Raw genomic sequence first — 12,342 nt, forward strand, 5'->3', positions numbered from 1 at the left:
ACACGCCTTTTCTCTCAGTTCCTCCTGTCAGCTGTTTTGTTTATTTCTGAGTCCACTTAAATGCAAAATTTAGAATCTCGCAGGTGCATTTTACTGAACTGAAAGACTCAGCCAACACATCAGATGTCGACTGAATTAATCATCTGCAATGATTTCTGCATGTGTATGTTAAACATGTTAATCGATTCCTGCGTGATTAACATCTTGGCACAATATGAAGACGTCTCATTGACATCCTAATGAGGGTACAGTTCATCCTACCGCCTCCACCCAAATTACAAATGTCTGTTCATATGTCCTCTAAACCAAACCTTCTGGTGTTGTGTAACACTTTTATTTCCATTCACTTTTGTTCAGCTTCTCTGAATCTATTCCCTAGTGGTAGCTGCCAAGTTGATATTTGAAGTCACTTAATTCTCATGGATGCCAGGTGTCTATTTTCCTTCATCCTAACCTTCAAACAACATCAGCCTTCCTTACAACAGCCTGTAGGGATGTATGCTAACAGCAATTCCCCAGCTGGGAGCCTAGCAATTACAGCACCCCTCATCTATTCCTTTAATTGCAAAGGGAGCTGCTTCCTGGGCGATCAGACTCCTAGCCTGCCACCAGGGAGACTGGCTTCATCACTGCTGGCAGCCTCAGGTAAATGAGGGTGTTTTGCTGGAGAGTTAAATAAAGGTTGTTTGTTAATAGAGCGAGGTGATTCATACCCCTCTTGAACCATAACCTTAGCTCAGTGATTAGTTGTTCTGCTTGATGGATGGGTCACATTGTTTGAGACTAGTTCAAGGACAACACACAATGCCTCAACAGGATATTTAAGTACGATAAAACATATTGACAGAAGGCTCTAAATATTTCTGGAATAAAAAGAAATATGAAAACTGCGGCTCAATGTTATGCAATCGACAGCAGTATCATCTTTATGAAAACTACAACATGCATGAGGGGGATGGCTCGTATATATAAATGGACTCCTGAGGGCTCACCCAGGAACAAAAAAACAATCCGGTGCATTTCATATTAAGTCACTTCTGGCCTGATGAGAAACCTGACACTTAATGTGTTTGTGGGGGTCATGGCAACGAAATCCTCTTAGTGGTGGCAGTGGGAAGCCAAGACAGCTAACGTGCTAATTAGCCTGTTAGCGCAACAATGTGTAAAATGGTGATTAGACACAAGAGTACACTTTTGCCTGCAGAAATCTGAAGCATTAATAACCCACGCTGCAATGATGCCCAACAAATAAAACACATTTATAGCACTATCCTTTTTTTTAACCATAGTGAAAATCCAAGGATGCCAGAGACTGCATTGTTTGACTTTGATAAAACACACTTTCTTTATTTCTTCATTAAAGATGACAAGACTGCACCTTTTAATCAACATCTCATTTAAACCCAACTCATTTCAATGTTTTTAAAGCAAAGCATACAGTGAAATAGTGCCTCTACAACAACGACGTTGTAGCAAATCATTTTAGAATGACCCTGGATGATGTCGGAACTGCTGAATTGTAGAGGCTGAATAAAACTCAACCACAAATGAAACTTAGATGAGGAATTCTGAAAGGCTATATTGGTTTAGTTTCTTCTGAAAGTAAAGAAAATAAGTCCTCATTTTCACTCCAGCAGCTTATGTACTGTGGAAAAGGGCATAATTAACACATCCACTATCAGATGCAGTAAGAAGCTGCACGGAGTGATCAATGAGAGCAATTTCAGTACAGATCAATAAATGTGAATGGCTCATATGACTTTTCATATGAATCATTTTCTATAGGCGTTATGAAATCTGGGCAGCAGCTCTTTGGAAAATGGATAAAAACATCCAAAACAGATTTGACACGACTCTATTGGAACCCGATCAACATTCCCCTGTAGAGACAAAATAAATAGTGGTTAAGTCAGAATATTGCAGTGAAAATTTATATTCTCATATTAACTTGAATTTGGCTCAAAGGTTGACCATAAACTTGCTACCATTAATGGATCAATGTTTTATTGAGATGCTTGAGAAATCAAGACAATGCCATCACTCAGGTCTAATTGACATGATGAGGAGCTATTACTTTATTGATCTACCTGGCAAGTTGCGCTGGATCAGCTGAGGCCTGTATCGACCTGACTAAGTGGGTCCACAGACCTCTGAGGGTCAGGCAAATGTTAAGGGGATATTACCAGTTTTTTGTCAAGCTGGGTCTAAATTGGGTAAAAAGAAAGAAAAAGAAAGAAAAAGAAAACATACTGACCCTGATTGTAATACCTGTAAAAACTGTGTGCTTTTAGGTCGAAAAAAAAAGAATTTTTGTAGCTCGCGACAAATAAAAACATGAATAAACCTAGTTAGGCAGCTTAGTGAGTTAATATCATAACAATAAATTATCATAAAATAGACTTCTGATCTTTTTACACACCACCAAATACTGTACATAGACTGTAAAACAATAACTCCAGAGTGATATAATTATAACTAAAAGAAATTCCAGATAACCAGCATGAGCCTGTCATCATATTTTTTTCTTAGTCCCAACCAAAGTCATGACCAGTCATCTGGTAAAACTTGAAATTAAAGGGTTTATAAAAGTCTCTTAGCCTCTGAACCACCTCTGGGTCAATATTAGGATGGGTCCTGCCTTTGGTTTTACCCAGGCAATGTGGCCTACTGTTCCCCTCAGGTCTCTTAAGGCAGGGGAAGCCTTTTGCTGGGTTAAAGTGGAAATGCTTCTCTGTGACCACCCTCCTCAGCCCAAGAAAGTCCTGGACACGAGCCATCTCACCTGCAGGGTCGGTAATGAGACGCTCTCCGCTAACGAACAGCAGCTGCTCCATGGGAAAGTACTGGAGCCAGCGCTCAAGGTGCTTGGCGTACATGCCAATCTGTACAGCGCTCCACGTGGTGTCAATCAGACCCGCTGAGGTGTTCTTCAGGGTCAGGCTCTCAAAAGAAGGGATGTCTGGCTTCTTGGAGCGGGTCTGCGTGTAGTCTGAGATGGCTCGTGTGACAGGATCCCGGACAACTACAATTAGCTTTGTGTCTTTAGACATGGCGTAGATTCGAGCAGGGACCTCCTTAGTAACGTAGTAGCTGGGGGTCTTTTCCATGGTCAGCTGGCCTTCTGATGACTTAGGCATTAATTCCCTGTAAAGAACAAACACAAAGAATTACATTTGCACTGCAGATGACATATTTTGCAAAAACCTACTCTACCATTTCCACTGTATACTCTGTTTTCCTTTGTAGAGTTAACAGCTTACAAAAGTGCCAATCAAGGACGATGAGATTAGCGATGACACAATATCACTTCATGGCAGCTTTATAAACACTGTCAAAGAGAAGCTAGTCAGTCATCACCAAGAAGACAGTAGTAGAAATCTTGAGCTGCATTAACAAAGCCTGTGACAGTGCATGACGTGACAAGGGCTGGCAGGTAAAGCAGGAGTCCTATCAATCTTCAGTAACTGTGTGGAAAAAAAAAATACACAGCTTCATATTCCGAGTACAAACTGTAAAGGAAGACATCCACCCTCGTGTCCCTCTTGTACCTGCATTAAACATCTAATGACCTAAATCATCTCACAATCCTCACACTGAAATATTCCTCAGACTCATTACGTTATACTTAAAAATGCTGGTTTAGCTATGAATAGGCAGCATTATGCGCTTTAATGTCATGCACCTTTCTCCTCATATCAGTATTTTTGTGAGAAATGTGACGATTTGATGAAGCTTTGCATTCCTTTGGAAATATGCTTGGAACCTGTCTGTTCCCATTACTGCATATTCTTCTTAACCCTGGATGGCTCGGGTTGATCATAATATAGCCTGTTAACTGCAGCCCTCACTGGATAATGGCTCAAGTGAGCCAAGGGGGATTAGGACTAAGCCAAACACGCAGCAGCATTAGAGGCTGGTTGGCTGCCTGTTGGCGAGCTGGGTGGTTGGCTTGTCTCTAGAGAGAGGGGGAGAGAGATATGTGGCTATTATGATGAGAATCACTGGTGAGCATTTTGAATCCATGAAAAAACAAACAGTTACACAAAGTTTGGATACAACACCACATATTCCTATACAGTTGAGTGCAAGTAGGGAATGCAATTTTCATGCTGGGATCGAGTCAGGGAGTTGCTGATTCGACTCTTTTCCTCATCTGGTCCTCATCCATCACCAAAAACATGTAAATAAAAACAGAATGCAATGATTTAGAAATGATAGCATTCCAGTTTTACTTTACACAGCATCCCAACTCATTTTATTTCTTTTTTTAGAAATTGCGTTGCACGTTAAACTAACGTTTTGGTGCCCCGCAGCTCTTAATCAGAGTCTGAGATCTCATGCTGATCTGACAAATGACTTGAATCAAGAGCAGTGTGCACATATCTCTTCTTCTGACAAAGAAATGTTAAGCCATGGTATATTGCCTTGCGTTAACAAGCATCCCTTTCAATCAAACCTCATGTGGGTTTGCATCAGTCACAATGTAAATCTTCAGTTGCTACACTGCATGGTAATATTCTTAGGTTTTGATAGTGAACGGCTGATCTAAATCAAACAACAGGAAAGCAGGGAGTCATGTCATGTCATTAAAACAATTACCACAATTTCCAGCCATCTGTTGGTTTAGCAACAGCTTTCTTCGTGCAATTCTGCTTCAGCAAACCAACAGAATATGGCAAGATTTTGCTTTGCACAGCACTGCGAGAAGAGAAAGCTTTAGCTACAAACATCACCCATACGCTATTAGTGCAATTTATACAGAAGAGGGGTTCTCTTTCTTATACAGTTTCTTCGCCTAATGTCACCTGTTCTTTCTTTCTTCTATAGAAGCTGTGGGTCTTACACATTTATAGTGTTTTCCCTCTCCCTGAGAACCTTAGCTACAGTTGAAGGTGATGGAAAACAACAGAGGAGAGAGATACAAAAAAAACTATACTGGAGCCCACTGCAATTATCTTCTCCATCTCTTGAATAAACACAAGTGTAGCGCCGTAGGCCCTTTGCCGAGGCCTGAATAGGCACAAAAACTCGCTACCTATCAAACTTTCCACTTAGTCAATGAGAAAAACAACCTGCGTGATGAGGGCATGCATTATTCATCTTAGCACCGATAGAGAACAGGAGAACATCTCCAACTGAACGAGGTCTGAGAGCGAGTTGCCTTAGGGGGGGGCAGATGTAGCAAGCTTTCGTAATTTGTTCTGCTTAATAAACAATGTTGCCTGGAATCAATAGGTTTCAGTGCATCTATCAGCCAGCCATGCAAAGGCATTGTCGTTTAGCATTGAGGCACACCGAGCCATAAGGTGCTGACTTTTACCCCTTCATGAATTTTTCATGGTTTTATTTGGCTGTACAAAGCTAATAGCCAAATACATAACCATGGTGGCACGGTGGTTAGTTAGAATCCTGGGTTTGAATCCATCAACTGGCTGAGTTTGCACCTGTGGCTGTGTGGGTTTTCTCCAGGTATTCTTGCTTCCTCCCACAGTCCAAAGACAGGAAGTTAGTGGGATTAACTGGTTATTCTAAACTGAATGTGTCTCTACTCTGAGTTGGCCTATCCATGGTGTACCTTGCCTCCTGCCCTATGCAGCAGGCATAGTTTCCAGCTTACCTATGACCCTGGTTGTATATGTGGAACAAAATGGAATGTGTTTTCTGAGTCATAAAGCAAAAAATTCAAAATGCTTATAATTGGTACATTACAAACTAAATTGCATTTCAGACAAACCTCACTCAGAGCAATAGGAATGGGGAGATAAGGAGAGAGGAAGAAAGTAAATATAAGGATTAGATGGAGTCAGGTGCATCATCAGAGGATGGAGACTGCATGCCCCCACCCCTCTGTTCTGACGCCAAAGTTGAGGGCAGGCATTTTTAGATGCAGCGTCTGCATTTTCTTGCCTCAATAGCACAACCTACAGACAGACATTAATCCGGGATTGGTGGGTTGTGTAATGGGCCTCTGTTTTGTCTGCCGGGCAGTCAGGTGTGTCCATTTAACTGGCTGCCGGGGAGACAGGGTTTGTTTTTGGTGCCTTGTTTACATTCATTGCTATCAGGAAGCAGGTTCAAAGGTAGGAATTTACAACATTACTGCATGTAGCTTGGTGCTCAACTGCTGGATGATGTCCTCAGTAATGAGATCAGTAAGGAACAAGTAGGGTGCAAAAAACTCCAGGAGGAGGCTTTTTTTGTATTCTGCAGTATTCTGCTTGACTGACTCTAATTGGCATCTATATTTCAGCTTTCTTAGACCCTATAGACAAGGGACAGTGCTTGAAAAAAAACCCCTCAACGTTATCTAATGGCATGATGAGTTCTAATCTTACCCTGCAGCTCCAAGAGCAGTTGAGCTTCCGTGGGAAACATCCCTCTCCTCAAAAACAGAATGAGAGGTGTGGTATGCAGCCACTCGCAATAATCAGACCAGTGTACAAACACGCAAGGATTTCTCTAGCCATTGTGCGCCTTCGTTTCAAGTATCAAAAACATCACCATTACACTTTAAATTTCCTTCTTATTGAGCCACAAATAACAGCTTTTGCATGTCCTTTATTATTACTGTCAGTATATACAGAACTCAAGGCCACCTGGCTGCCTGGTGGAACCAGGCCTGTTTTAAAGAGAGGAGGAGGAGAAACAGGAGGAACAGCCATTCTGGTTTCTCTCACACAACTGCCAGCCTTCCTTTAACGTCTAAGAATTCAGACAATCCATTCTTTACAGAGCTTTTAATCTGCGTCTTGGTGCTCAAAAATGCAATCCAATAACATTCAGCTCATCGCTTAGCGTGCACTGTTTTTTTGCAATTATGACAACAGCTATAAAATCCTTTGTTGCTATCAGTGCATAGTAAGCCTGTATGGGTTACTCGCTACTGTCTTTACACACAGTAGATGAAAAGAGACAACAGTGTGAGCCATCAAATTTAAGGGAGTTTCAGAGGAATGTGTTTGTGTCTGAATCTATGGATCAGAGTTCAGGGGGTGAACAGTCCTGCAACAGCAGCCAAGCTGAAGTGAACTAGTAGTCACTCAAATACAAACAGCACTGACAAATACTTGCATAGTTGTGGATGTAAAAACTGTGACAAAGATGTAACAGGGCCAGAGAAACTAACTAATATGATCAAGCTTTAGTGTGCTGACTGTGAATGAGCACAGAGTTGTCAAGAGCTTACTGCACGTGGTTTTGCACAGCATTAATATATCAGAGCCTTGTCAGCTTAGCCTTGTATTGCTTTGGAATAGAAATAGTGTACATTAAAAAGCTTAAATTGTGTTTTAGATTTATTCTAAAATAGAAAAGAAATCCAACATCTATGTTTCTGGCATATGTGATGTTTGGAACAATTAGAGTATTCCTCACAGATGCATGGTGGTTTGAGAGGATCAGAAAACGCAAACAAGACTTCAAAGAAGAAAAACAAAGATGGCTGAGGCAGACTGGTTGTTTCTAAAGTTGCCCTGACTTTTTGTCAGGGAGTCTCTGCAGCAGAGTGAAAGACAGCTTCAGGAAACAACACATTTTCCCTGAAGAAACTACAAAAGAGAGAGATGAGGAAGTCAACAACTCATGGGGATATAATGGAGTGAACTTGTTTTGTTTCAGTGTTTCCAAAGTGCTGTAATAAGTGCTGTGGTTTGACAAATTGCCTCAAGCAAAAGCCCAGGGGGTTGTTGCAGCAAATTAAGCCTCCAATCTCTGGAATAGGGAGAGGATGCGCACATTACTAGTATCGACGATTTATAGGATTTATTCTAGGAATTGCTAGCAAACAAAAAGGTCTTTGTAGGAAATGAAGTTCTTAAAGTGCAAGGTTTCATGGTTTGCTGGAAAAAAAAAACAAAACTTCTTTTCTTGTGAGTGTGCTGACACATTAGTTTAAGCCGGGAGATACCTTCATCGAGAGCTGTCTCACTTAGACCAGTTCTCATGTGTCCTTGCAGCTAAAAGTGTTGAGTGAGCAAAAAGATACCAGTGGATTTAAATAAACCCGCTCCTGGGAAATGCAACTTTTCGCACGGAAATCTCTGAAAGTCAACTTTCGGGCTAAAAAAGCTTAAGCGTAGTGTTTGAGTCTTTTCTTGGGCGGGTTCCAGTGAATGCTCTTCCTGATGAACTCCTGCTGGGCTTCGTCAAAGGGCACTTTCACCCTTTTGAGCACATTTGCATACAAAGTGAAGGCAGAGAAAACATGTTTCACACTAATTGTCTGCTCTTTTATTGTCAGGGTTAATGCAATCCTCAGGGGTTCTCCAACATCCCTTTTCATGGAGCTCCATCACGCAAAAGTAAGAAAGGACTCACTTTAAATTTACTGCCCTCTATCTGCCGCTGGGCTGCAGTAAGCTCCCCCGGGGCTCCGAGGAGGATTAGGCCCTGTTCTCCGACACCCTCCATGAGTTAGTAAGAAAGCTCTTCATTGTTCTATATTTGGAACCTCAAGAGGAAAAACATGATTACAGCAATTAAGTCACATCTACCGCACAGAGCCCAAAAGACCTTGATGAGAGCATTGAACAGAAGATAACCTGTCTAAAAAGACATAGAGGAGGAAGTTAGAATCGTGCTAAAAAAAAAGGAGGAGACAAGGAAGAAGCCATTCCCACGGCTTTTGGGAGTTGCCTCCTGCGCTTTGTTCGAGTAAGCATGCGGTATTGTATGTCTGCTTCGCTTTTTCTGCCTTAGAGTGAAAACATGCTATATTGTGGTTGGCCTCCTGCTGGGCGAGGGCCCCTCCTCTATGTGGGGCTCCAGAGGGATGGACACAACAGACCTCCAACAGAATGGAACACACCAATCACAGCAGATAAATGGTGTGGGCACAACTCAATGCCACCCCAGGAGCTGATAAGCCCACCCAGCAGAATGCACCTCTCCCCAAGCCACTGCTCACCATTAGTCGGGGGGCAATGAAGTGAAAGATATGGGCCAACAAGTCAGTGGATGCCTCTTTCTGGCTTTGTCAGTGTGGACAGAGGAATGTCTGATGACTTCTTTTTTTTCAGCAAAAGTTCAAATGTATTACAGAGTATAGTTTTAAAGATCATCCAGCAACAATACACTCTTCCTTAAAGGCAGCCGAGAGTTTTCTGAGCACCACTAAATGATCATTAAGGGCTGACTTGATGTCACAGGGCTCTGCTGCAAGGGGGTCAATTTGTGGCACAGCGATGTCACTGTGACAACTCAAGCCGAGTTGTTTTAATTAGCTGGATCACCTCTCTGAAAAAAAGAAGTCTTCATTATGCATTAAACATTCTCAAGATCAAACTGCTTCTCACAGCCACTAACTGTGTGTTTAGTGTGTATGTGTCACTGTGAACAAGAAGTAAGTATGCCTCAATTATCTGTAAAAGGTTTTTTTCTTGGACTTTTACTTAATGAACATTAAATTCTATCCATCTTTAATGATGGCATTTCCTTTTCTTTAAGCCATCATCCATTCCAGACATGCTACTGCATGAAGACTAATAAGTGTTGAAGCGCAGGACGGTTTCATGTTATTTTTGAGTCTGCAGTGATGGACAAAAGAATTTCTCCGTAGACTGATCATCCAAAAATGCCCTAAACCTGTCCGGAAATTCTCAAAGGAGCTTAGGCAAGAAGTCCTTTGAACAATGCTTCGCTTCCCCTATTGTAGCTTTATGAAGCCAGCTTTGAAACAGTGTCTACATCCTTTGACATTGCCTGTTAATCCCTGGGCTCAGTCAAATGGACACCTGAAGCAGCAGTATCTCCTATTATCTCTTGTTAACAATGTGGCTACTCTGATGTAAAGCACTCAGTTCCAATCTACAGTATTTTCTTTTTCCACTAAGAGTAGTGCATTGTTATTGTGCAGCTGAGGTGACAGTAAAGAGCTTGCATACAAGGACAACAGTTGCCATGACAGAGAATACAGTAAAAATGTTGCCTTACACAATATTCAGTGTGTAAGCAACCAAAGATCTGTGATGAGAGCCTCTGATAGACTGAGCTTCTGAAACAAATTACTCCAAATGAATCAACAGACTGGAAATTCTTGAAAGTTGAATCTCACTTCAGGAAGCTAGATGACAGTTTTATGTAACTTGCTGACTCCTAGTTATAAACCAAAGGCTATTACTCTGAACCGCATCCAGAATTCAGGTCAAGTCTAAATGGAAGCTCTGCATTATCATTTTCTCCCTGGTGCCTGCTCTCCTTTTTGGAAAGCCAGCGAAAGTCAAGATCCAAGGATAGATGTAGAAAAATTCCGGGAACTGTCAGTCAGGGTCAAGCAAACACGCACAAAATAACTGTCCTTTGTGTAAATCGACACAACTTGGAAAAGCGGCCAAACAAAACTGCACAAATGATAACAATTTTCCTTTATTAAAATGTGAATTCGTACTGTGTCACTTATTCAAGTGCTTGAAGTGCATTAAAGGTTTGACTTCACTGACAGTTGTTAAAACTGTAAAAGTTTGTCATTTATATGTTAAAAGCCTGAACCTGCTCTTCATGCTGGTACATACAGAGCTTATACAGTGCTGCAGATAACTCTATGACAGGAGGAAACAAACAACATCTCACCAGCAGTATTTATTTTGTGGATAAACCCCATGGCTGAGCTTCAGTCAGAGGCAATGAACCTGCATGGTGTTTCCCCCTTTCCACAATGGATCTTTTACATTATATATTCCTCCTTCATGATTGGTAATCAGCATGACAAACAGTGAATATGTTTGACTAGAGGTCATAATACATGACACACTCTACACTACATAATCTCAGCATGAGTGTTTTATTTATTTATTTTTATTATTATTTTTTGTTAATATTCATAAAATAAAACCTAGCAGAAGCTCAGTGTTACTTCGTTTTGGCTGTGACAAATACACCGCGTAGAATTCTTTTTTTTTTTAATGCAATCTCTTGGTTTCTTCTTCTTATCAACTTTCACACATAACTCGATTATCAGAGCTGATGTTATGAGGCTACCTGTCAAGATAATTTACAGGCGTAGCTTTTGGTTAAGTGAGGCCAGACTTTCAGGACATGAAAGGCTTTAGTAGAAATTTAAATATAACTGCGTCTTTAATAAGCCAGGGGAGAAGGTGGTTGTTAGGTTTTATGAAGGTTAAAAAGATGACGATCAATCACAGCAATGTAAACCTCAATTATTGCGATACACTGGAGATTTATGTCCACATAAGTAGCCCACGATTCAATGAGCAAACAGCCTTTTGGAAAATGAGGCATGGCGTGTTTTTGTAGTGTTCGTGACTCGTGGGTTTTTAATACTGCACTGTGAGGAAGAGTGAGCTGTAGGCTACCTGTACCACTCCAGTCCTTTATCGTAGTTGCGGTCGAAGAAGTGCGGCTCCGCTCCCACCGCTCGGATGTCCGGATGCAGGCGCAGAAACTCCAGCAGCGCCCGGGTGCCTCCTTTCTTCACTCCGATGATGATTGCTTGGGGCAACTTTTTACTTTCCGACTCATTGAGGGAACCTGACAGGGCATTATCATCCAACGCCTTCGCCTCGCCTCTAATTTCATCCCACTCGTCTCCTCTGCTGTCCAACTCGTTCTCGTTATTTAGTAAGTCCCTGGACGCTCCTAAAGAGGATCCCTGGTTGTCAACTTCTGCCTGGTTTTCGTGTCTGTTCACCGATCCGTACGTCAGGTTTGGAACAGTGGAGCAGTAGCCGACACAGCAATATATCATATACACCCAAAGGGACAGCATTATGCAAAATACAAAGAGTTTGTTTTTCACGTGGGATGATGGCACAACATGTAGACTGTGTATAATCGGACTATATTCCATAGGACCGCCGTGACAAAGTTGTATTCCAGTTACTTTGCATTTTGACAAAGCTGCCTCACTCCTCTGCCATGGTTCTGCTCCTGGACAACCGCTGCGCAATTTCCCAAAACACAAATTAGCGTTTAGCCAACATGGGAAGTAAAACTGAACTGCATATGCTCATCTATTTCCACTTTAATACCTGTAAAAAATACTTTAATTTAAAATAGAAACAAAAAACTGAGCGGCAAAAAGCAATTCAAACAGATCACCAGTTGAGCGATATGCGCGTCAGGAACCAGCTTGCCTCCCATCACTGGCTCTGAGCGTCTGAGCGATCACTCTGAAGCACCAAGTTATTTTCAGGCGACAGCGTCAAGCAGTGAAATTATGACTTCCGATAAGCCTTTCAAAGTAAGCGTTGTCAAGTGGTAAAAGAAATCTATACATACGGTCTACATTCGCATGTACACATTTTATCCATGATTTGTTTTTATTTAATACATTTTTTCCTTATATAGATTTTATGCATACACTACTTTAATACAACTGCATTCTAT

General features: G+C 41.5%; 1 protein-coding gene across 2 annotated transcripts; it reads right to left on the reverse strand.

Moving 5' to 3' along the window:
• Window positions 1-1,447: 1,447 nt before the first annotated feature.
• hs3st3b1a (heparan sulfate (glucosamine) 3-O-sulfotransferase 3B1a) lies at window positions 1,448-12,124 on the reverse strand. 2 transcript variants are annotated; one of them, XM_005454979.4, is made up of 3 exons: window positions 11,310-12,124; window positions 2,783-3,144; window positions 1,448-1,880 (listed from the first exon to the last, which is right to left on the reverse strand). In XM_005454979.4, the coding sequence occupies exons 1-3, from the start codon at window positions 11,801-11,803 to the stop codon at window positions 1,870-1,872; spliced, it is 867 nt and encodes a 288-aa protein (XP_005455036.1). In that variant the 5' UTR covers window positions 11,804-12,124; the 3' UTR covers window positions 1,448-1,869. The 2 variants fall into 2 exon arrangements, with proteins under 2 accessions (XP_005455036.1, XP_003450159.1); XM_003450111.5 differs by having other exon boundaries at window positions 1,555-3,144.
• Between the last annotated feature and the right edge of the window lie 218 nt (window positions 12,125-12,342).

The sequence above is a fragment of the Oreochromis niloticus genome, linkage group LG4 (assembly GCF_001858045.2).
Source record: "Oreochromis niloticus isolate F11D_XX linkage group LG4, O_niloticus_UMD_NMBU, whole genome shotgun sequence".
Classification (NCBI taxonomy): domain Eukaryota; kingdom Metazoa; phylum Chordata; class Actinopteri; order Cichliformes; family Cichlidae; genus Oreochromis; species Oreochromis niloticus.